The sequence below is a fragment of the Lampetra fluviatilis genome, unplaced genomic scaffold (genome assembly GCF_964198595.1).
Source record: "Lampetra fluviatilis unplaced genomic scaffold, kcLamFluv1.1 SCAFFOLD_758, whole genome shotgun sequence".
NCBI lineage: Eukaryota > Metazoa > Chordata > Hyperoartia > Petromyzontiformes > Petromyzontidae > Lampetra > Lampetra fluviatilis.
In genome coordinates this window covers 18,702-45,207 of record NW_027621645.1, presented here as the reverse complement: position 1 = coordinate 45,207, position 26,506 = coordinate 18,702, and the positions used below count along the sequence as shown (strand labels likewise).

The 26,506-nt window shown below is 58.9% G+C and overlaps 1 protein-coding gene across 1 annotated transcript; it reads left to right on the top strand.

The window, feature by feature from the left end:
- Positions 1–1,058: 1,058 nt before the first annotated feature.
- On the top strand, positions 1,059–26,399 carry LOC144955523 (kinesin-like protein KIF2A; the record flags this gene model as incomplete). Its single annotated transcript, XM_078885712.1, has 5 exons — positions 1,059–1,153; positions 8,391–8,492; positions 16,442–16,539; positions 22,757–22,811; positions 26,237–26,399. Coding segments are annotated over exons 1-5 (509 nt in total), but the record flags the coding sequence as incomplete, so codon positions are not given.
- Between the last annotated feature and the right edge of the window lie 107 nt (positions 26,400–26,506).

The following is a 26,506-nucleotide window of genomic DNA, read 5'->3' as shown; positions in this document are numbered from 1 at the left end:
AGAGAGACACGGGGAGAGAGACACGGGGGGAGAGACACAGGTGGAGAGACACGGGGAGAGAGAGACACGGGGAGAGAGACACGGGTGGAGAGACACGGGGAGAGAGACACGGGGAGAGAGACACGGGGAGAGAGACACGGGGAGAGAGACACGGGGAGTGAGACACGGGGAGAGAGACACGGGGAGAGAGACACGGGGAGAGAGACACGGGGAGTGATATCTGTTTTGTGTCTGACTCTGTGTGTCTCTGTGTCTCTGTGTCTCTGTGTCTCTCTCTGTGTCTCTTTGTGTGTGTCTCTGTGTGTGTCTCTGTGTGTGTCTCTGTGTGTCTCTGTGTGTGTCTCTGTGTCTCTCTGTGTGTGTGTCTGTGTCTCTGTGTGTCTCTGTGTGTCTCTGTGTGTGTGTCTGTGTCTCTGTGTGTCTCTGTGTGTCTCTCTGTGTCTCTCTGTGTGTGTCTCTCTGTGTCTCTGTGTCTGTGTGTGTCTCTGTGTGTGTCTCTGTGTGTGTCTCTCTCTGTGTGTGTCTCTCTGTGTGTCTCTCTGTGTCTCTCTGTGTGTGTCTCTCTGTGTCTCTGTGTCTGTGTGTGTCTCTGTGTGTGTCTCTCTGTGTGTATCTCTGTGTGTGTGTCTCTCTGTGTCTCTGTGTGTGTCTGTGTGTGTGTCTCTGTGTCTCTGTGTGTGTGTCTGTGTCTCTCTGTGTCTCTGTGTGTGTCTCTGTGTATCTCTGTGTGTCTCTGTGTGTCTCTGTGTGTCTCTGTGTCTCTCTGTGTCTCTGTGTGTGTCTCTGTGTGTATCTGTGTGTCTCTCTGTGTCTCTGTGTGTGTCTCTGTCTCTGTGTGTGTCTCTGTGTGTATCTGTGTGTCTCTGTGTGTCTCTCTGTGTCTCTCTCTCTGTGTGTCTCTGTGTCTCTCTGTGTATCTTTCTGTGTGTCTCTGTGTCTCTACGTGTCTGTGTGTGTGTGTCTCTGTGTCTCTGTGTGTGTCTCTCTGTGTCTCTCTGTGTGTGTCTGTGTCTCTCTGTGTGTGTCTCTCTCTGTGTCTCTGTGTGTGTCCCAGCCCAGTCTATGAAGCTGCGTCCGTCTCTGGGAGGAATCCGGAGACCGTCACCATCACCAGAGCCGCCCCCCAGAGACGACGCAGCAGCCAACACCCTCAGTGAGAACGCTACACTACACTATACACTACTACACTATACACTACTACACTATACACTACTACACTATACACTACTACACTACACTATACACTACTACACTATACACTACACTACTACACTATACACTACTACACTATACACTACTACACTATACACTACTACACTACACTATACACTACTACACTATACACTACTACACTACACTATACACTACTACACTATACACTACTACACTATACACTACTACACTACACTATACACTACTACACTATACACTACACTACTACACTATACACTACTACACTACACTATACACTACTACACTACACTATACACTACTACACTACACTATACACTACTACACTATACACTACTACACTACACTATACACTAATACACTACACTATACACTACTACACTATACACTACTACACTACACTATACACTACTACACTACACTATACACTACTACACTACACTATACACTACTACACTATACACTATACACTACTACACTACACTATACACTACTACACTATACACTACTACACTACACTATACACTACTACACTACACTATACACTAATACACTACACTATACACTACTACACTATACACTACTACACTATACACTACTACACTACACTATACACTACTACACTACACTATACACTACTACACTATACACTACTACACTACACTATACACTACTACACTATACACTACACTACTACACTATACACTACTACACTATACACTACTACACTATACACTACTACACTACACTATACACTACTACACTATACACTACTACACTACACTATACACTACTACACTATACACTACTACACTATACACTACTACACTACACTATACACTACTACACTATACACTACACTACTACACTATACACTACTACACTACACTATACACTACTACACTACACTATACACTACTACACTACACTATACACTACTACACTATACACTACTACACTACACTATACACTAATACACTACACTATACACTACTACACTATACACTACTACACTACACTATACACTACTACACTACACTATACACTACTACACTACACTATACACTACTACACTATACACTATACACTACTACACTACACTATACACTACTACACTATACACTACTACACTACACTATACACTACTACACTACACTATACACTAATACACTACACTATACACTACTACACTATACACTACTACACTATACACTACTACACTACACTATACACTATACACTACACTATACACTACTACACTATACACTACTACACTACACTATACACTACTACACTACACTATACACTACTACACTATACACTACTACACTACTACACTACACTATACACTACTACACTACACTATACACTACTACACTATACACTACTACACTACACTATACACTACTACACTATACACTAATACACTACACTATACACTACTACACTATACACTACTACACTATACACTACTACACTACACTATACACTACACTATACACTACTACACTATACACTACTACACTACACTATACACTACTACACTACACTATACACTACTACACTATACACTACTACACTACTACACTACACTATACACTACTACACTATACTATACACTACTACACTATACTATACACTACTACACTATACTATACACTACTACACTATACACTACTACACTACACTATACACTACTACACTATACTATACACTACTACACTATACACTACTACACTACACTATACACTACTACACTACACTATACACTACTACACTATACTATACACTACTACACTATACTATACACTACTACACTATACTATACACTACTACACTATACTATACACTACTACACTATACACTACTACACTACACTATACACTACTACACTACACTATACACTACTACACTACACTATACACTACTACACTATACTATACACTACTACACTATACACTACTACACTATACACTACTACACTATACACTACTACACTATACACTACTACACTATACACTACTACACTATACACTACTACACTATACACTACTACACTATACACTACTACACTACACTATACACTACTACACTATACACTACTACACTACACTATACACTACTACACTATACACTACTACACTATACACTACTACACTATACACTACTACACTACACTATACACTACTACACTATACACTACTACACTACACTATACACTACTACACTATACACTACTACACTATACACTACTACACTATACACTACTACACACTACACTATACACTACTACACTACACTACACTACTACACTATACACTACTACACTATACACTACTACACTATACACTACTACACTATACACTACTACACTATACACTACTACACTATACACTACTACACTACTACACTACTACACTACTACACTATACACTACTACACTATACACTACTACACTACACTATACACTATACACTACTACACTATACACTACACTATACACTACTACACTACACTATACACTACTACACTATACACTACTACACTATACACTACACTATACACTACTACACTATACACTACTACACTATACACTACTACACTACACTATACACTACTACACTACACTATACACTACTACACTATACACTACTACACTATACACTACTACACTATACACTACTACACTATACACTACTACACTATACACTACACTATACACTACTACACTATACACTCCTACACTATACACTACTACACTACACTATACACTACTACACTATACACTACTACACTATACACTACTACACTATACACTACTACACTATACACTACACTATACACTACTACACTATACACTACACTATACACTACTACACTATACACTACTACACTATACACTTATACACTATACACTACACTATACGCTACTACACTATACACTACTACACTATACACTACTACACTATACACTACTACACTATACACTACTACACTATACACTACTACACTATACACTACTACACTATACACTAACTACACTATACACTACTACACTTATACACTACTACACTACACTATACACTACTACACTACACTATACACTACTACACTACACTATACACTACTACACTACACTACTACACTACTACACTATACACTACCTACCCCCCCTGTGTCTCTCCCCGTGTCCTCTCCCCGTGTCTCCCCGCGTCTCCCCGTGTCTCTCCCCGTGTCTCTCCCCGTGTCTCTCCCCGTGTCTCTCCCCGTGTCTCCCCCCGTGTCTCTCCCGTGTCTCTCCCCGTGTCTCTCCCCTTGTCTCTCCCCGTGTCTCTCCCCGTGTCTCCCCCCGTGTCTCCCCCCGTGTCTCTCCCCGTGTCTCTCCCCGTGTCTCTCCCCGTGTCTCTCCCCGTGTCTCTCCCCGTGTCTCTCCCGTGTCTCCCCCGTGTCTCTCCCGTGTCTCTCCCCGTGTCTCTCCCCTTGTCTCTCCCCGTGTCTCTCCCCGTGTCTCCCCCCGTGTCTCTCCCGTGTCTCTCCCCGTGTCTCTCCCCTTGTCTCTCCCCGTGTCTCTCCCCGTGTCTCCCCCCGTGTCTCCTCCCCCGTGTCTCTCCCCGTGTCTCTCCCCGTGTCTCTCCCCGTGTCTCTCCCCGTGTCTCTCCCCGTGTCTCCCCCGGCGTCTCCCCGTGTCTCCCCCGTGTCTCCCCCCCACCGTGTCTCCCCCTGTCTCCCCGCGTCTCTCCCCGTGTTTCCCCCCGTGTCTCCCCGTGTCTCCCCGTGTCTCTCCCCGTGTCTCCCCGCGTCTCCCCGTGTCTCCCCGCGTCTCCCCCGCGTCTCCCCGCGTCTCCCCGTGTCTCCCCCCACCGTGTCTCCCCGTGTCTCTCCCCGTGTCTCTGCCCGTGTCTCCCCGCGTCTCCCCGTGTCTCCCCGCGTCTCCCCGTGTCTCCCCGTGTCTCCCCGTGTCTCCCCCCACCGTGTCTCCCCGTGTCTCCCCGTGTCTCTCCCCGTGTCTCCCCCGCGTCTCCCCGTGTCTCCCCCGTGTCTCCCCGTGTCTCCCCACCACCGTGTCTCCCCGTGTCTCCCCGTGTCTCTCCCCGTGTCTCCCCGTGTCTCCCCATGTCTCCCCGTGTCTCTCCCCGTGTCTCCCCGCGTCTCCCCGTGTCTCCCCGCGTCTCCCCGCGTCTCCCCGCGTCTCCCCGTGTCTCCCGTGTCTCCCCGCGTCTCCCCGTGTCTCCCCGCGTCTCCCAGCGTCTCCCCGCGTCTCCCCGTGTCTCCCCCGTGTCTCCCCGTGTCTCCCCCGCGTCTCCCCGCGTCTCCCCGTGTCTCCCCGCGTCTCCCCGCGTCTCCCCGCGTCTCCCCGTGTCTCCCCGTGTCCTCTCCCCGTGTCTCCCCGTGTCCTCTCCCCGTGTCTCCCTGTGTCTCTCCCCGTGTCCCGTGTCTCCCCGCGTCTCCCCGTGTCTCCCCGTGTCTCCCCCCGTGTCTCCCCCCCCCCCCCCGTTTCTCTCCCCGTGTCTCCCCGTGTCTCCCCGTGTCTCCTCGTGTCTCCCCGTGTCTCCCCATGTCTCTCTCTCTCCCCGTGTTTCCCCGTGTCTCCCCGTGTCTCTCTCCCCCCGTGTCTCCCCGTGTCTCCCCGTGTCTCCCCGTATCTCTCTCTCCCCCCCGTGTCTTCCTGTGTCTCCCCGTGTCTCTCTCTCTCCCCGTGTCTCCCCGCGTCTCCCCCCGTGTCTCCCCCCCCCCCCGTGTCTCTCCCCGTGTCTCCCCTTGTCTCCCCGTGTCTCCCCGTGTCTCCTCGTGTCTCCCCCGTGTCTCCCCATGTCTCTCTCTCTCCCCGTGTCTCCCCCGTGTCTCCACCTGTCTCCCCGTGTCTCCCCGTGTCTCCCCGTGTCTCCCCGTGTCCTCCCCGTGTCTCTCTCTCTCCCTGTGTCTTCCCGTGTCTCCCCGTGTCTCTCTCTCTCCCTGTGTCTTCCCGTGTCTCCCCGTGTCTCTCTCTCTCTCCCCGTGTCTCCCCACGTCTCCCCCCGTGTCTCCCCCCCCCCCCGTGTCTCCCCGTGTCTCCCCGTGTCTCCTCGTGTCTCCCCGTGTCTCCCCATGTCTCTCTCTCTCCCCGTGTCTCCCCGTGTCTCCCCGTGTCTCCCCGTGTCTCCCCGTGTCTCCCCGTGTCTTCCCGTGTCTCCCCGTGTCTCTCTCTCTCCCCGTGTCTCCCCACGTCTCCCCCCGTGTCTCCCCCCCCCCGTGTCTCCCCGTGTCGCCCCGTGTCTCTCTCTCTCCCCGTGTCTCCCCCGTGTCTCCCCGCGTCTCCCCGTGTCTCTCTCTCTCCCCGTGTCTCACCGTGTCTCCCCGTGTCTCCCCGCGTCTCCCCGTGTCTCTTTCTCTCCCCGTGTCTCCCCGTGTCTCCCCGTGTCTCCCCGTGTCTCCCCGTGTCTCCCCGCGTCTCCCCGCGTCTCCCCATGTCTCCCCGTGTCTTTCCCCGTGTCTCTCCCCGTGTCTCCCGTGTCTCACCGTGTCTCCCCGTGTCTCCCCGCGTCTCCCCGTGTCTCTTTCTCTCCACCGTGTCTCCCCGTGTCTCCCCGTGTCTCCCCGTGTCTCCCCGTGTCTCCCCGCGTCTCCCCGCGTCTCCCCATGTCTCCCCGTGTCTTTCCCCGTGTCTCTCCCCGTGTCTCCCCGTGTCTCCCCGTGTCTCCCCGTGTCTCCCCGTGTCCTCCCCGTGTCTCCCCGTGTCTCTCCCCGTGTCTCCCCGTGTCTCCCCACCCCCGTGTCTCCCCGTGTCTCCCCGTGTCTCCCCGCGTCTCCCCGTGTCTCCCCGTGTCTCCCCGTGTCTCCCCGTGTCTCCCCGCGTCTCCCCGTGTCTCTTTCTCTCCCCGCGTCTCCCCGTGTCTCCCCGCGTCTCCCCGTGTCTCCCCGTGTCTCCCCGTGTCTCCCCGCGTCTCCCCGCGTCTCCCCCGTGCCTCCCCCGTGTCTCCCCGTGTCTCCCCGCGTCTCCCCGCGTCTCCCCGTGTCTCCCCGTGTCTCCCCGTGTCTCCCCGCGTCTCCCCGCGTCTCCCCGTGTCTCTTTCTCTCCCCCGCGTCTCCCCGTGTCTCCCCGCGTCTCCCCGTGTCTCCCCGTGTCTCCCCGTGTCTCCCCGCGTCTCCCCGCGTCTCCCCGTGTCTCCCCCGTGTCTCCCCGTGTCTCCCCGTGTCTCCCCGCGTCTCCCCGTGTCTCTTTCTCTCCCCGCGTCTCCCCGTGTCTCCCCGCGTCTCCCCGTGTCTCCCCGTGTCTCCCCGTGTCTCCCCGCGTCTCCCCGCGTCTCCCCGTGCCTCCCCGTGTCTCCACCGTGTCTCCCCGTGTCTCCCCGTGTCTCCCCGTGTCTCCCCGTGTCTCCCTGTGTCTCCCTGTGTCTCTCCCCGTGTCTCCCCGTGTCTCTCCCCGTGTCTCTCCCCGTGTCTCCTCGTGTCTCCCCGTGTCTCTCCATGTCTCTCTCTCTCCCCGTGTCTCCCCGTGTCTCCCCGTGTCTCCCCGTGTCTCCCCGTGTCTCTCTTTCTCCCCGTGTCTTCCCGTGTCTCCCCGTGTCTCTCTCTCTCCCCGTGTCTCCCCGCGTCTCCCCCCGTGTCTCCCCCCCCCCCGTGTCTCTCCCCGTGTCTCCCCGTGTCTCCCCGTGTCTCCCCATGTCTCCCCGTGTCTCTCTCTCTCCCCGTGTCTCCCCGTGCCTCCCCGTGTCTCCACCGTGTCTCCCCGTGTCTCTCTCTCTCCCCGTGTCTTCCCGTGTCTCCCCGTGTCTCCCCGCGTCTCCCCATGTCTCTTTCTCTCCCCGTGTCTCCACCGTGTCTCCCCGTGTCTCTCTCTCTCCCCGTGTCTCCCCGTGTCTCCCCGCGTCTCCCCATGTCTCTTTCTCTCCCCGTGTCTCCCCGCGTCTCCCCGCGTCTCCCCATGTCTCCCCGTGTCTCACCGTGTCTCTCCCCGTGTCTCCCCGTGCCTCCCCGTGTCTCCACCGTGTCTCCCCGTGTCTCTTTCTCTCCCCATGTCTCCCCGTGTCTCCCCGTGTCTCCCCGTGTCTCCCCGTGTCTCCCCGTGTCTCCCCGCGTCTCCCCGCGTCTCCCCATGTCTCCCCGTGTCTCACCGTGTCTCTCCCCGTGCCTCCCCGTGTCTCCACCGTGTCTCCCCGTGTCTCTCTCTCTCCCCGTGTCTCCCCGTGTCTCCCTGCGTCTCCCCGTGTCTCTTTCCGCAGGCCGCAAGAAGTCAAGTTGTGTGCGTGAGGTGGAGCGGCTGCAGAGAAACCGCGAGCAGAGACGTGCCCAGCAGCAGCAGCTGAGAGAGCGGAGAGCCCAGGGGAGACACGGGGAGACACGGGGAGACACAGGGAGACACGGGGAGACACGGGGAGACACGGGGAGACACGGGGAGACACGGGGAGACACGGGGAGACACGGGGGTGGGGAGACACGGGGAGACACGGGGAGACACGGGGAGACACGGGGAGACACGGGGAGACACGGGGAGACACGGGGAGACACGGGGGTGGGGAGACACGGGGAGACACGGGGAGAGACGGGGAGACACGGGGAGACACGGGGAGACACGGGGGTGGGGAGACACGGGGAGACACGGGGAGAGACACGGGGAGACACGGGGAGACACGGGGAGACACGGGGAGACACGGGGAGACACGGGGAGACACGGGGGTGGGGAGACACGGGGAGACACGGGGCACGGGGAGACACGGGGGGAGACACGGGGAGACACGGGGAGACACGGGGAGACACGGGGAGACACGGGGGTGGGGAGACACGGGGAGACACGGGGAGACACGGGGAGACACGGGGGGAGACACGGGGAGACGGGGAGACACGGGAAAAGACACGGGGAAACACGGGGAGACACGGGGAGAGACACGGGGAGACACGGGGAGACACGGGGAGACACGGGGAGAGACGGGGAGACACGGGGAGACACGGGGGTGGGGAGACACGGGGAGACACGGGGAGACACGGGGAGACACGGGGAGACACGGGGAGACACGGGGAGACACGGGGAGACACGGGGAGACACGGGGAGACACGGGGAGACACGGGGGTGGGGAGACACGGGGAGACACGGGGAGACACGGGGGGAGACACGGGGGGAGACACGGGAAAAGACACTGGGAGACACGGGGAAACACGGGGAGACACGGGGAGAGACACGGGGAGACACGGGGAAACACGGGGAGACACGGGGAGACACGGGGAGACACGGGGAGACACGGGGAGACACGGGGAGACACGGGGGTGGGGAGACACGGGGAGACACGGGGAAACACGGGGAGACACGGGGAGACACGGGGAGACACGGGGAGACACGGGGAGACACGGGGAGACACGGGGAGACACGGGGAGACACGGGGAGACACGGGGGTGGGGAGACACGGGGAGACACGGGGGGAGACACGGGGAGAGACACGGGGAGACACGGGGAGACACGGGGAGACACGGGGGTGGGGAGACACGGGGAGACACGGGGGGAGACACGGGGAGAGACACGGGGAGACACGGGGAGACACGGGGAGAGACACGGGGAGACACGGGGAGACACGGGGAGACACGGGGAGACACGGGGAGAGACACGGGGAGACACGGGGAGAGACACGGGGAGACACGGGGAGACACGGGGAGACAAGGGGGTGGGGAGACACGGGGAGACACGGGGAGACAAGGGGGTGGGGAGACACGGGGAGACACGGGGAGACACGGGGAGAGACACGGGGAGACACGGGGAGACACGGGGAGACACGGGGAGACACGGGGGTGGGGAGACACGGGGAGACACGGGGAGAGACACGGGGAGACACGGGGGTGGGGAGACACGGGGAGACACGGGGAGACGCGGGGAGACACGGGGAGACAAGGGGGTGGGGAGACACGGGGAGACACGGGGAGACACGGGGAGAGACACGGGGAGACACGGGGAGACACGGGGGTGGGGAGACACGGGGAGAGACACGGTGAGACACGGGGAGACACGGGGAGACACGGGGAGACACGGGGAGACAAGGGGGTGGGGAGACATGGGGAGACACGGGGAGACACGGGGAGAGACACGGGGAGACACGGGGAGACACGGGGGTGGGGAGACACGGGGAGACACGGGGAGACACGGGGAGAGACACGGTGAGACACGGGGAGACACGGGGAGACACGGGGAGACACGGGGAGACACGGGGGTGGGGAGACACGGGGAGACACTGGGAGACACGGGGAGAGACACGGGGAGACACGGGGAGACGCAGGGAGACGCGCGGAGACACAGGGAGACACGGGGAGACACGGGGAGACACGGGGAGACACGGGGAGACACGGGGAGACACGGGGGTGGGGAGACATGGGGAGACACGGGGAGACACGGGGAGACACGGGGAGACACGGGGAGACATGGGGAGACACGGGGAGACACGGGGAGACACGGGAAAAGACACGGGGAAACACGGGGAGACACGGGGAGACACGGGGAGACACGGGGAGACACGGGGAGACACGGGGAGACACGGGGAGACACGGGGAGACACGGGGAGACACGGGGGTAGTGAGACACGGGGAGACACGGGGAGACACGGGGGTGGGGAGACGCGGGGAGACACGGGGAGACGCGGGGAGACACGGGGAGACACTGGGAGACACGGGGAGACACTGGGAGACAGGGGGAGACGCGGGGAGAGACGGGGAGACACGGGGAGACACGGGGAGACACGGGGAGACACGGGGAGACACGGGGAGACACGGGGAGACACGGGGAGACACGGGGAGACACGGGGGTGGGGAGACACGGGGAGACACGGGGAGACACGGGGAGACACGGGGGTGGGGAGACGCGGGGAGACACGGGGAGACACGGGGAGACACTGGGAGACACGGGGAGACACTGGGAGACAGGGGGAGACGCGGGCAGAGGCGGGTAGACACGGGGAGACACGGGGAGACACTGGGAGACAGGGGGAGACGCGGGAGAGACGGGGAGACACGGGGAGACGCGGGGAGACGCGGGGAGAGACGGGGAGACGCGGGGAGAGACGGGGAGAGACGGGGAGAGACGGGGAGAGACGGGGAGACACTGGGAGAGACGGGGAGACACGGGGAGACGCGGGGAGAGACGGGGAGACACTGGGAGAGACGGGGAGACGCGGGGAGAGACGGGGAGACACGGGGAGACACGGGGAGAGACGGGGAGACACGGGGAGACGCGGGGAGACGCGGGGAGACGCGGGGAGACGCGGGGAGAGCCGGGGAGACGCGGGGAGACACGGGGAGAGACGGGGAGACGCGGGGAGACGCGGGGAGACGCGGGGAGACGCGGGGAGACGCGGGGAGACGCGGGGAGACGCGGGGAGACGCGGGGAGACGCGGGGAGACGCGGGGAGACGCGGGGAGACGCGGGGAGACGCGGGGAGACGCGGGGAGACGCGGGGAGACGCGGGGAGACGCGGGGAGACGCGGGGAGACGCGGGGAGACGCGGGGAGACGCGGGGAGACGCGGGGAGACGCGGGGAGACGCGGGGAGACACGGGAGACACGGGGAGAGAGAGAGACACGGGGAGACGCGGGGAGACGCGGGGAGACGCGGGAAGACGCGGGGAGACGCGGGGAGACGCGGGGAGACGCGGGAAGACGCGGGGAGACGCGGGGAGACGCGGGGAGACACGGGCAAACACGGGAGACACGGGGAGAGAGAGAGACACGGGGAGATGCGGGGAGACGCGGGGAGACACGGGGAGACACGGGGAGACACGGGGAGACACGGGGAGAGAGAGAGACACAGGGAGACGCGGGGAAACGCGGGGAGAGAGAGAGACACGGGGAGACACGGGGAGATACGGGGAGACACGGGGAGAGAGAGAGACACGGGGAGACGCGGGAGACACGGGAGACACGGGGAGATACGGGGAGACACGGGGAGACGCGGGGAGACGCGGGGAGACAAGGGGAGACAAGGGGAGAGCGAGAGACACGGGGAGACACGGGGAGACACGGGGAGACACGGGACACGGGGAGACACGGGGAGACACGGGGAGACACGGGGAGACACGGGGGTGGGGAGACATGGGGAGACACGGGGAGACACGGGGAGACACGGGGAGAGACGGGGAGACACTGGAAGACACGGGGAGACACGGGGAGACACGGGGAGACACGGGGAGACACGGGAAAAGACACGGGGAAACACGGGGAGACACGGGGAGACACCGGGAGACACGGGGAGACACGGGGAGACACGGGGAGACACGGGGAGACACGGGGAGACACGGGGGTGGGGAGACACGGGGAGACACGGGGAGACACGGGGAGACACGTGGGTGGGGAGACAGGGGGAGACGCGGGGAGACGCGGGGAGACGCGGGGAGACACGGGGAGACACGGGGGTGTGGAGACACGGGGAGACACGGGGAGACACTGGGAGACACGGGGAGACACTGGGAGACACGGTGAGACACTGGGAGACAGGGGGAGACGCGGGGAGAGACGGGGAGACACGGGGAGACACGGGGAGACACGGGGAGACACGGGAAGACACGGGGAGACACGGGGAGACACGGGGGTGGGGAGACACGGGGAGACACGGGGGTGTGGAGACACGGGGAGACACGGGGAGACACTGGGAGACACGGGGAGACACTGGGAGACACGGGGAGACACTGGGAGACAGGGGGAGACGCGGGGAGAGACGGGGAGACACGGGGAGACACGGGGAGACACGGGGAGACACGGGAAGACACGGGGAGACACGGGGAGACACGGGGGTGGGGAGACACGGGGATACACGGGGAGACACGGGGGTGGGGAGACACGGGGAGACACGGGGAGACGCGGGGAGACGCGGGGAGACGCGGGGAGACACTGGGAGACACGGGGAGACACGGGGAGACACGGGGAGACACTGGGAGACACGGGCAGACACGGGGAGACACTGGGAGACACGGGGAGACACGGGGAGACACTGGGAGACACGGGGAGACACGGGGAGACACTGGGAGACACGGGGAGACACGGGGAGACACTGGGAGACACGGGGAGACACTGGGAGACACGGGGAGACACTGGGAGACAGGGGGAGACACGGGGAGACACTGGGAGACACGGGGAGACACTGGGAGACAGGGGGAGACACGGGGAGACACTGGGAGACACGGGGAGACACTGGGAGACACGGGGAGACACGGGGAGACACTGGGAGACACGGGGAGACACTGGGAGACACGGGGAGACACTGGGAGACACGGGGAGACACTGGGAGACAGGGGGAGACGCAGGCAGAGGCGGGTAGACACGGGGAGAGACGGGGAGACACGGGGAGACACGGGGAGACACGGGGGTGGGGAGACACGGGGAGACACGGGGAGACACGGGGAGACGCGGGGAGACGCGGGGAGACACGGGGAGACATGGGGAGACACGGGGAGACACGGGGAGACACTGGGAGACACGGGGAGACGCGGGGAGACGCGGGGAGACACGGGGAGACGCGGGGAGACGCGGGGAGACACGGGGAGACGCGGGGAGACACGGGGAGAGACGGGGACACACGGGGAGAGACGGGGAGACACGGGGAGAGACGGGGAGACACGGGGAGAGACGGGGAGAGACGGGGAGACACGGGGAGAGACGGGGAGACAGGGGGAGAGACGGGGAGACACGGGGAGAGACGGGGAGACACGGGGAGACACGGGGAGAGACGGGGAGACACGGGGAGAGACGGGGAGACAGGGGGAGACGCGGGGAGACACGGGGAGACACGGGGAGACGCGGGGAGACACGGGGAGAGACGGGGAGACACGGGGAGACGCGGGGAGAGACGGGGAGACACGGGGAGACGCGGGGAGACACTGGGAGACACGGGGAGACACGGGAGACAGGTGGAGAGAGTGAGACACGGGGAGACGCGGGGAAACGCGGGGAGACGCGGGGAGACACGGCGAGAGACGGGGAGACGCGGGGAGACACTGGGAGACACGGGGAGACACGGGAGACAGGTGGAGAGAGTGAGACGCGGGGAGACGCGGGGAGACGCGGGGAGACGCGGGGAGACGCGGGGAAACACGGGAGACACGGGGAGAGAGAGAGACACGGGGAGACGCGGGGAAACGCGGGGAGAGAGAGAGACACGGGGAGACACGGGGAGATACGGGGAGACACGGGGAGACACGGGAGACAGGTGGAGAGAGTGAGACACGGGGAGACGCGGGGAAACGCGGGGAGACACGGGGAGACACGGGAGACAGGTGGAGAGAGTGAGACGCGGGGAGACGCGTGGAGACACGGGGAGACACGGGAGACAGGTGGAGAGAGTGAGACACGGGGAGACGCGGGGAAACGCGTGGAGACACGGGGAGACACGGGAGACAGGTGGAGAGAGAGAGACACGGGGAGACGCGGGGAGACGCGTGGAGACACGGGGAGACACGGGAGACAGGTGGAGAGAGTGAGACACGGGGAGACGCGGGGAAACGCGGGGAGAGAGAGAGACACGGGGAGACACGGGGAGATACGGGGAGACACGGGGAGAGAGAGAGACACGGGGAGACGCGGGAGACACGGGAGACACGGGAGACACGGGGAGATACGGGGAGACACGTGGAGACGCGGGGAGACGCAGGGAGACAAGGGGAGAGCGAGAGACACGGGGAGACACGAGGAGACACGGGGAGACACGGGGAGACACGGGGAGACACGGGGAGACGCGGGGAGACACGGCGAGAGCGAGAGACACGGGGAGACACGGGGAGACACGGGGAGACACGGGGAGACACGGGGAGACACGGGGAGACACGGGGAGACACGGGGAGAGAGAGAGACACGGGGAGACGCGGGGAGACGCGGGGAGACACGGGGAGAGTGAGAGACACGGGGAGACACGGGGAGACGCGGGGAGACACGGGGAGACACGGGGAGGCACGGGGAGACACGGGGAGAGAGAGAGACACGGGGAGACACGGGGAGACGCGCGGAGACGCGGGGAGACACGGGGAGACACGGGGAGACACGGGGAGACGCGGGGAGACGAGGGGAGAGAGAGAGACACGGGGAGACACGAGGAGACACAGGGAGACACGGGGAGACACGGGGAGACACGGGGAGACACGGGGAGAGAGAGAGACACGGGGAGACACGGGGAGATGCGGGGAGACGCGGGGAGAGAGAGAGACACGGGGAGACACGGGGAGACACGGGGAGAGAGAGAGACACGGGGAGACACGGGGAGATGCGGGGAGATGCGGGGAGAGAGAGAGACACGGGGAGACGCGGGGAGACACGGGGAGACACGGGGAGAGAGAGAGACACGGGGAGACACGGGGAGATGCGGGGAGATGCGGGGAGACGCGGGGAGACGCGGGGAGAGAGAGAGACGCGGGGAGACGCGGCGAGAGAGAGAGACGCGGGGAGACGCGGGGAGACACGGGGGAGACACGGGGAGACGCGGGGAGACACGGGGAGACGCGGGGAGAGAGAGAGACACGGGGAGACACGGGGAGACGCGGGGAGACGCGGGGAGAGAGAGAGACACGGGGAGACGCGGGGAGACACGGGGAGACACGGGGAGAGAGAGAGACGCGGGGAGACCCGGGGAGACACGAGGAGACACGGGGAGAGAGAGAGACAAGGGGAGACGCGGGGAGAGAGAGAGACGCGGGGAGACGCGGGGAGACACGGGGAGAGAGAGAGACACGGGGAGACACGGGGAGACGCGGGGAGACACGGGGAGACACGGGGAGACACGGGGAGAGAGAGAGACACGGGGAGACACGGGGAGACACGGGGAGACACGGGGAGAGAGAGAGACACGGGGAGACACGGGGAGACACGGGGAGACACGGGGAGACGCGGGGAGACGCGGGGAGACGCGGGGAGAGAGAGAGACACGGGGAGACACGGGGAGAGAGAGAGACACGGGGAGACACGGGGAGAGAGAGAGACACGGGGAGACACGGGGAGAGAGAGAGACACGGGGAGACACGGGGAGAGAGAGAGACACGGGGAGACACGGGGAGACGCGGGGAGATGCGGGGAGACACGGGGAGACACGGGGAGAGAGAGAGACACGGGGAGACACGGGAGAGAGAGAGACACGGGGAGACACGGGGAGACACGGGGAGACACGGGGAGACACGGGGAGACAAAGGCGGCCGGGCGTGGTGCTGGCCACCCACCCCCTCGTGTGCCGTCCCACCCTTAATAGGTGCTCGCGAACAGCACTTGCCCCTGCAGTCTGTCGAGGCTACACGGGGGACCTTTATCTTTGTTCTCGCACCGCAGGTGGTGGACACTTCTCTGCCCAACTGGGAGTTTGCGGAGATGATCTCCAACTTTCGCTCCAGTCTCGACTTCTCATCCCTCGTGAACGACACGGAGCCAGTGAGTTGACCACCTCACTCACCCACTCACTCGCTCACCCACTCACTCGCTCACCCACTCACTCACTCACCTACTCACTCACTCGCCCGCTCGCTCGCTCGCTCGCTCACTCACTCACTCGCCCGCTCGCTCACTCACTCATTCGCTCACTCACCCACTCACTCACCCACTCACTCACCCACTCACTCACTCACTCACTCACCCACTCACTCACTCACTCACTCACTCACTCACTCACTCACTCACTCACTCACTCACCCGCTCACTCACTCACTCACTCACTCACTCACTCACCCACTCACTCACTCACTCACTCACCCACTCACTCACTCACTCACTCCACCACTCACTCACTCACTCACTCACTCACTCACTCACTCACTCACTCACTCACTCACTCACCCGCTCACTCACTCACTCACTCACCCACTCACTCACCCACTCACTCACTCACTCACCCACTCACTCACCCACTCACTCACCCACTCACCACTCACTCACCCACTCACTCACTCACTCACTCACTCACTCACTCACTCACTCACCCACTCACTCACCCACTCACTCACTCACTCCACCACTCACTCACTCTCTCACTCACTCACTCACTCACTCACCCACTCACTCACCCACTCACTCACTCACTCACCCACTCACTCACTCACTCACCCACTCACTCACCCACTCACTCACTCACTCACCCACTCACTCACTCACTCACTCCACCACTCACTCACTCACTCACTCACCCACTCACTCACTCACTCACCCACTCACTCACTCACTCACTCCACCACTCACTCACCCACTCACTCACTCACTCACTCACTCACTCACTCACCCACTCACTCACTCACTCACTCACTCACTCACTCACTCCACCACTCACCCACTCACTCACTCACTCACTCACCCACTCACTCACTCACTCACTCACTCACTCACTCCACCACTCACCCACTCACCCACTCACTCACCCACTCGCTCACCCACTCGCTCACCCACTCGCTCACGCACTCGCTCACTCACTCACCCACTCGCTCACCCCACTCGCTCACCCACTCACCCACTCACTCACCCACTCGCTCACTCACTCACTCGCTCACTCACTCACTCACTCACTCGCTCGCTCACTCACTCACTCACTCACTCACCCACTCACTCACCCACTCACTCACCCACTCACTCACTCACTCACCCACTCACTCACCCACTCACTCACTCACTCCACCACTCACTCACTCACTCACTCACCCACTCACTCACCCACTCGCTCACGCACTCGCTCGCTCGCTCGCTCACTCACTCACCCCCTCACTCACTCACTCACTCACCCACTCACTCACCCGCTCACTCACTCACTCGCTCGCTCACTCACTCACCCACTCACCCACTCACTCACTCACTCACCCACTCGCTCACTCACTCACCCACTCACTCACCCACTCACCCACTCGCTCACGCACTCGCTCGCTCGCTCACTCACCCACTCACCCACTCACTCACTCACCCACTCACCCACTCACTCACTCACTCACTCACTCACCCACTCACCCACTCACCCACTCACTCACTCACCACTCACTCACCCACTCACTCATTCACCCACTCACCCACTCACCACTCACTCACCCACTCACCCACCCACCCACTCACTCACCCACCCACTCACTCATTCACCCACTCGCTCGCTCGCTCACTCACCCACTCACTCATTCACCCACTCACTCATTCACCCACTCACTCATTCACCCACTCATTCACCCACTCATTCACCCACTTACTCACGCACTCACTCACTCACTCACCCACTCACTCGCTCGCTCGGTCACTCACCCACTCACTCACTCACTCACTCACTCACTCACCCACTCACTCACTCACTCACCCACTCACTCACCCACTCACTCACTCACTCACTCACTCACTCACTCACTCCACCACTCACTCACTCACTCACTCACTCACCCACTCACTCACTCACTCACCCACTCACTCACTCACTCACTCACTCACCCACTCACTCACTCACTCACTCACTCACTCACCCACTCACTCACTCACTCACTCGCTCGCTCGGTCACTCACTCACTCGCTCGCTCGGTCACTCGCTCACTCGCTCGCTCGGTCACTCGCTCACTCGCTCGCTCGGTCACTCACTCACTCGCTCGCTCACTCACTCACCCACTCACTCACTCACTCACTCACACACTCACTCACTCACTCACGCACCACTCACTCACTCACTCACTCACTCACTCACCCACTCACTCGCTCACCCACTCACCCACTCACTCACTCACACACCACTCACTCACTCACTCACCCACTCACCCACTCACTCACGCGCCACTCACTCACCCACTCACTCACCCACTCACCCACTCACCCACTCACTCACTCACACACTCACACACTCACTCACTCACTCACACACTCACTCACACACTCACTCACTCACCCACTCACTCACCCACTCATTCACCCACTCACTCACTCACCCACCCACTCACCCACTCACCCACTCACTCACCCACCCACCCACCCACTCACTCACCCACTCACCCACTCACTCACCCACTCACTCACCCACTCACTCACCCACTCACTCACCCACTCACTCACCCACTCACTCACTCACTCACCCACTCACTCACCCACTCACTCACGCACTCACCCACTCACCCACTCACTCACCCACTCACTCACTCACTCACCCACTCACTCACTCACCACTCACTCACTCACCCACTCACTCACTCACCCACTCACTCAGCCACTCACTCACTCACCCACTCACCTACTCACTCACTCACTCACCCACTCACCCACTCACTCACACACTCACGCACTCACTCACTCGCTCACTCACCCACTCACTCACCACTCACTCACCTACTCACTCACTCACTCACCCACTCACTCACACACTCACTCACTCACCCACTCACTCACCCACCCACTCACTCACTCACTCACCCACTCACTCACACACTCACTCACTCACCCACTCACTCACTCACCCACCCACTCACTCACCCACCCACTCACTCACTCACCCACTCACCCACCCACCCACTCACTCACCCACCCACTCACTCACTCACCCACCCACTCACTCACCCACTCACCACTCACTCACCCACTCACCCACCCACCCACTCACTCACCCACCCACTCACTCACTCATTCACTCAGTCACTCACTCACACACTCACCCACTCACCCACTCACTCACGCACCACTCACTCACTCACCCACTCACCCACTCACTCACCCACTCACTCACTCACCCACTCACCCACTCACTGACTCACGCACCACTCACTCACCCACTCACTCACCCACTCACACACTCACTCACTCACTCACCCACTCACTCACCCACTCACTCACCCACTCACTCACTCACTCACTCACCCACCCACTCACTCACCCACCCACTCACCCACTCACCCACTCACTCACCCACTCACTCACTCACTCACCCACTCACTCACTCACTCACCCACTCACTCACCCACCCACCCACCCACTCACTCACCCACTCACTCACTCACTCACCCACTCACTCACTCACCACTCACTCACTCACCACTCACTCACTCACCCACTCACTCAGCCACTCACTCACTCACCCACTCACCTACTCACTCACTCACTCACTCACCCACTCACCCACTCACTCACTCACTCACTCACTCACACACTCACGCACTCACTCACTCGCTCACTCACCCACTCACTCACCACTCACTCACCTACTCACTCACTCACTCATTCACCCACTCACTCACACACTCACTCACTCACCCACTCACTCACCCACCCACTCACTCACCCACCCACTCACCACTCACTCACCCACTCACCCACCCACCCACTCACCCACCCACTCACTCACTCACTCAGTCACTCACTCACACACTCACCCACTCACCCACTCACTCACTCACTCACTCACTCACTCACCCACTCACACACTCACTCACTCACTCACTCACCCACTCACTCACCCACTCACTCACCCACTCACTCATTCACCCACTCACTCACCCACCCACTCACCCACCCACTCACCCACTCACCCACTCACCCACCCACTCACTCACTCACTCACCTACTCACTCACCCACCCACCCACTCATTCACCCACTCACTCACCCACTCACTCACCCACTCACCCACTCACTCACCCACTCACCCACTCACTCACTCAGTCACTCACTCACCCACTCACTCACCCACTCACTCACCCACTCACTCACACACTCACTCACGCACTCACTCACTCACGCACTCACTCACTCACTCACCCACTCACTCACCACTCACTCACTCACTCACCACTCACTCACTCACCCACTCACTCAGCCAGTCACTCAGCCACTCACTCACCCACTCACCTACTCTATCAGACACTGACCCACTCACTCACTCACCCACTCACTCACCCACCCACTCACTCACCCACTCACTCACACACTCACTCACTCACTCACCCACTCACTCACTCACCCACCCAATCACTCACTCACCCACCCACTCACTCACTCACCCACTCACTCACTCACCCACCATCTATAGGAGATGTTGACCACCTCGCCTGGTCTACAGGAGGTCGTGGTGGATGTTGACCACCTCGCCTGGTCTACAGGAGGTCGTGGTAGATGTTGACCACCTCGCCTGGTCTACAGGAGGTCGTGGTAGATGTTGACCACCTCGCCTGGTCCACAGGAGGTTGTGGTAGATGTTGACCACCTCGCCTGGTCCACAGAAAGTCGTGGTAGATGTTGACCACCTCGCCTGGTCCACAGGAAGTCGTGGTAGATGTTGACCACCTCGCCTGGTCTACAGGAGGTCGTGGTAGATGTTGACCACCTCGCCTGGTCTACAGGAGGTCGTGGTAGATGTTGACCACTTCGCCTGGTCTACAGGAGGTCGTGGTAGATGTTGACCACTTCGCCTGGTCTACATGAGGTCGTGGTAGACGTTGACCACCTCGCCTGGTCTACAGGAGTTCGTGGTAGATGTTGACCACCTCGCCTGGTCTACAGGAGGTCGTGGTGGATGTTGACCACCTCGCCTGGTCTACAGGAGGTCGTGGTAGATGTTGACCACCTCGCCTGGTCTACAGGAGGTCGTGGTAGATGTTGACCACCTCGCCTGGTCTACAGAAGGTCGTGGTAGATGTTGACCACCTCGCCTGGTCTACAGGAGGTCGTGGTAGATGTTGACCACCTCGCCTGGTCTGCAGGAGGTCGTGGTGGATGTTGACCACCTCGCCTGGTCTACAGGAGGTCGTGGTAGATGTTGACTACCTCGCCTGGTCTACAGGAGGTCGTGGTAGATGTTGACCACCTCGCCTGGTCTACAGGAGGTCGTGGTAGATGTTGACCACCTCGCCTGGTCTACAGGAGGTCGTGGTAGATGTTGACCACCTCGCCTGGTCTACAGGAGGTCGTGGTAGATGTTGACCACCTCGCCTGGTCTACAGAAGGTCGTGGTAGATGTTGACCACCTCGCCTGGTCTACAGGAGGTCGTGGTAGATGTTGACCACCTCGCCTGGTCTACAGGAGGTCGTGGTAGATGTTGACCACCTCGCCTGGTCTACAGGAGGTCGTGGTAGATGTTGACCACCTCGCCTGGTCTACAGGAGGTCGTGTTAGATGTTGACCGCCTCGCCTGGTCTACAGGAGTTCGCGGTAGATGTTGACCACCTCGCCTGGTCTACAGGAGGTCGTGGTAGATGTTGACCACCTCGCCTGGTCTACAGGAGGTCGTGGTAGATGTTGACCGCCTCGCCTGGTCTACAGGAGTTCGCGGTAGATGTTGACCACCTCGCCTGGTCTACAGGAGGTCGTGGTAGATGTTGACCACCTCGCCTGGTCTACAGGAGGTCGTGGTAGATGTTGACCACCTCGCCCGGTCTACAGGAGGTCGTGGTAGATGTTGACCACCTCGCCTGGTCTACAGGAGGTCGTGGTAGATGTTGACCACCTCGCCTGGTCTACAGGAGGTCGTGGTAGATGTTGACCACCTCGCCTGGTCTACAGGAGGTCGTGGTAGATGTTGACCACCTCGCCTGGTCTACAGGAGGTCGTGGTAGATTTTGACCACCTCGCCTGGTCTACAGGAGGTCGTGGTAGATGTTGACCACCTCGCCTGGTCTACAGGAGATTGACGATGTAGTGGTGAATGCTGTGTCTGTTTCAGGTGGAGGATCACAGAATATGTGTTTGTGTTCGCAAGAGGCCTCTAAACAAGAAGGGTGAGAGGTGGTGGTGGTGGTGGTGGTGGTGATGATGATGGTGATGGTGGTGATGTTGGTGATTATGGTGGTGGTGGTGGTGGTGATGGTGATGATGTTGGTGGTGATGGTGGTGGTGGTGATGGTGGTGATGGTGATGATGATGGTGGTTATGGTGGTGGTGGTGGTGGTGATGATGATGGTGATGGTGGTGATGGTGGTGATGTTGGTGATGATGGTGGTGGTGGTGGTGATGATGGTGGTGGTGGTGGTGGTGTTGATGATGGTGGTGGTGGTGATGGTGGTGATGGTGGTGATGGTGATGATGTTGGTGATGGTGGTGATGGTGGTGATGGTGGTGATGATGGTGGTGGTGGTGGTGATGATGGTGGTGGTGGTGGTGGTGATGATGGTGGTGGTGGTGGTGGTGATGGTGATGATGTTGGTGGTGATGGTGGTGGTGATGATGGTGGTGGTGGTGGTGATGGTGGTGATGGTGGTGATGGTGATGATGTTGGTGATGGTGGTGATGGTGGTGATGGTGGTGATGATGGTGGTGGTGGTGGTGATGATGGTGGTGGTGGTGGTGGTGATGATGGTGGTGGTGGTGGTGGTGATGATGGTGATGGTGGTGGTGATGATGGTGGTGATGGTTTTGATGGTAGTGGTGATGATGGTGGTGGTGGTGATGATGGTGGTGGTGATGATGGTGGTGATGGTGATGATGGTGGTGATGGTGATGATGGTGGTGATGGTGGTGGTGATGGTGGTGGTGATGATGGTGGTGATGGTTTTGATGGTAGTGGTGGTGGTGATGGTGGTGATGGTGATGATGGTGGTGATGGTGGTGGTGATGGTGGTGGTGATGGTAGTGGTGGTGGTGATGGTGGTGATGGTGGTGGTGATGGTGATGGTGGTGATGGTGGTGATGGTGGTGATCATGGTGATGGTGTTGATGGTGGTGATGGTGGTGGTGATGGTGGTGGTGATGGTGGTGATGGTGGTGGTGATGGTGGTGGTGATGGTGGTGGTGATGGTGGTGGTGGTGGTGGTGATGGTGGTGATGGTGGTGATGGTGGTGGTGATGGTGATGGTGGTGATGGTGGTGATGGTGGTGATGGTGGTGATCATGGTGATGGTGTTGATGGTGGTGATGGTGGTGGTGGTGGTGGTGATGGTGGTGATGGTGGTGATGGTGGTGGTGGTGATGGTGGTGATGGTGATGATGGTGGTGATGGTGGTGGTGATGGTGGTGGTGATGGTAGTGGTGATGGTGATGATGGTGGTGATGGTGGTGATGATGGTGGTGATGATGATGGTGGTGATGGTGGTGGTGATGGTGGTGGTGATGGTAGTGGTGGTGGTGATGGTGGTGATGGTGGTGGTGATGGTGATGGTGGTGATGGTGGTGATGGTGGTGATGGTGGTGGTGATGGTGGTGATCATGGTGATGGTGTTGATGGTGGTGATGGTGGTGGTGATGGTGGTGGTGATGGTGGTGATGGTGGTGATGGTGATGATGGTGGTGATGGTGGTGGTGATGGTGGTGGTGATGGTAGTGGTGGTGGTGATGGTGGTGATGGTGGTGGTGATGGTGATGGTGGTGATGGTGGTGATGGTGGTGATGGTGGTGATCATGGTGATGGTGTTGATGGTGGTGATGGTGGTGGTGATGGTGGTGATGGTGGTGGTGATGGTGGTGGTGATGGTGGTGGTGATGGTGGTGGTGGTGGTGGTGATGGTGGTGATCATGGTGATGGTGTTGATGGTGGTGATGGTGGTGGTGGTGGTGGTGGTGATGGTGGTGATGGTGGTGGTGATGGTGGTGATCATGGTGATGGTGTTGATGGTGGTGATGGTGGTGGTGATGGTGGTGGTGATGGTGGTGATGGTGGTGGTGGTGATGGTGGTGGTGATGGTGGTGGTGATGGTGGTGGTGATGGTGGTGGTGATGGTGATGGTGATGATGGTGGTGATGGTGGTGATGATGGTGGTGATGATGATGATGGTGGTGATGGTGGTGGTGATGGTGGTGATGATGCTGATGATGGTGGTGATGGTGGTGATGGTGATGGTGGTGATGGTGATGGTGGTGATGGTGGTGATGGTGATGGTGGTGGTGGTGATGGTGGTGATGGTGGTGATCATGGTGATCATGGTGATGATGGTGATGATGGTGATGGTGGTGATGGTGGTGATGGTGATGATGGTGGTGATGGTGGTGGTGATGGTGATGATGGTGGTGATGGTGGTGATGGTGGTGATGATGGTGGTGATGATGATGATGGTGGTGATGGTGGTGGTGATGGTGGTGATGATGCTGATGATGGTGGTGATGGTGGTGATGGTGATGGTGGTGATGGTGATGGTGGTGATGGTGATGGTGGTGATGGTGGTGGTGGTGATGGTGGTGATGGTGGTGATGATGATGGTGATGATGATGATGGTGATGGTGATGATGGTGATGATGATGATGGTGATGATGATGATAGTGATGATGGTGATGATGATGATGGTGATGATGATGATAGTGATGATGGTGATGGTGATGATAGTGATGATGATGATGGTGATGATGGTGATGATGGTGATGATGGTGGTGATGATGATAGTGATGATAGTGATGATGATGATGGTGATGATGGTGATGATGGTGATGATGGTGGTGATGGTGATGGTGATGATAGTGATGATGGTGGTGATGATGATGATAGTGATGATGATGATGGTGATGATAGTGATGATGATGATGGTGATGATGGTGATGATGGTGATGATGGTGGTGATGGTGATGGTGATGATAGTGATGATGATGATGGTGATGATGGTGATGATGGTGATGATGGTGGTGATGGTGATGATGGTGATGATGGTGATGATGATGATAGTGATGATGGTGATGGTGATGATAGTGATGATGATGATGGTGATGATGGTGATGATGGTGATGATGGTGGTGATGGTGATGGTGATGATAGTGATGATGGTGATGATGGTGGTGATGGTGATGATGGTGATGATGGTGATGATGGTGGTGATGGTGATGGTGATGATAGTGATGATGGTGATGATGATGATGATGATGATAGTGATGATGGTGATGATGGTGGTGATGGTGATGGTGATGATAGTGATGATGGTGGTGATGATGATGATAGTGATGATGATGTCTGAGTGTAGATGTTGTCTGAGTGTTGATGTTGTGATGGTGTCTGAGTGTAGAGCTGTCCCAGCGCGAGATAGACGTGGTGTCCGTGGTCTCACGAGACACGGCCGTGGTGATGATGGTGTTGTCTGAGTGTTGATGTTGTGATGGTGTCTGAGTGTAGAGCTGTCCCAACGCGAGATAGACGTGGTGTCCGTGGTCTCACGAGACACGGCAGTGGTGATGTTGGTGTTGATGTTGATGATGTCTGAGTGTAGATGTTGATGTTGTCTGAGTGTAGAGCTGTCCCAGCGCGAGATAGACGTGGTGTCCGTGGTCTCACGAGACACGGCAGTGGTGCATGAGCCTCGTGTGAAGGTGGACCTCAGCAAGATGCTGGAGAATCAGAGATTCAGATTCGATGTCGTGTTCAACGAGTACGCATCCAACCAGTCTGTGTATCGGTGAGACACTCACTCACTCAGACACTCACTCAGACACTCACTCACTCAGACACTCACTCAGAGAGACACTCACTCAGACACTCACTCAGCAAGCTGCTGGAGAATCA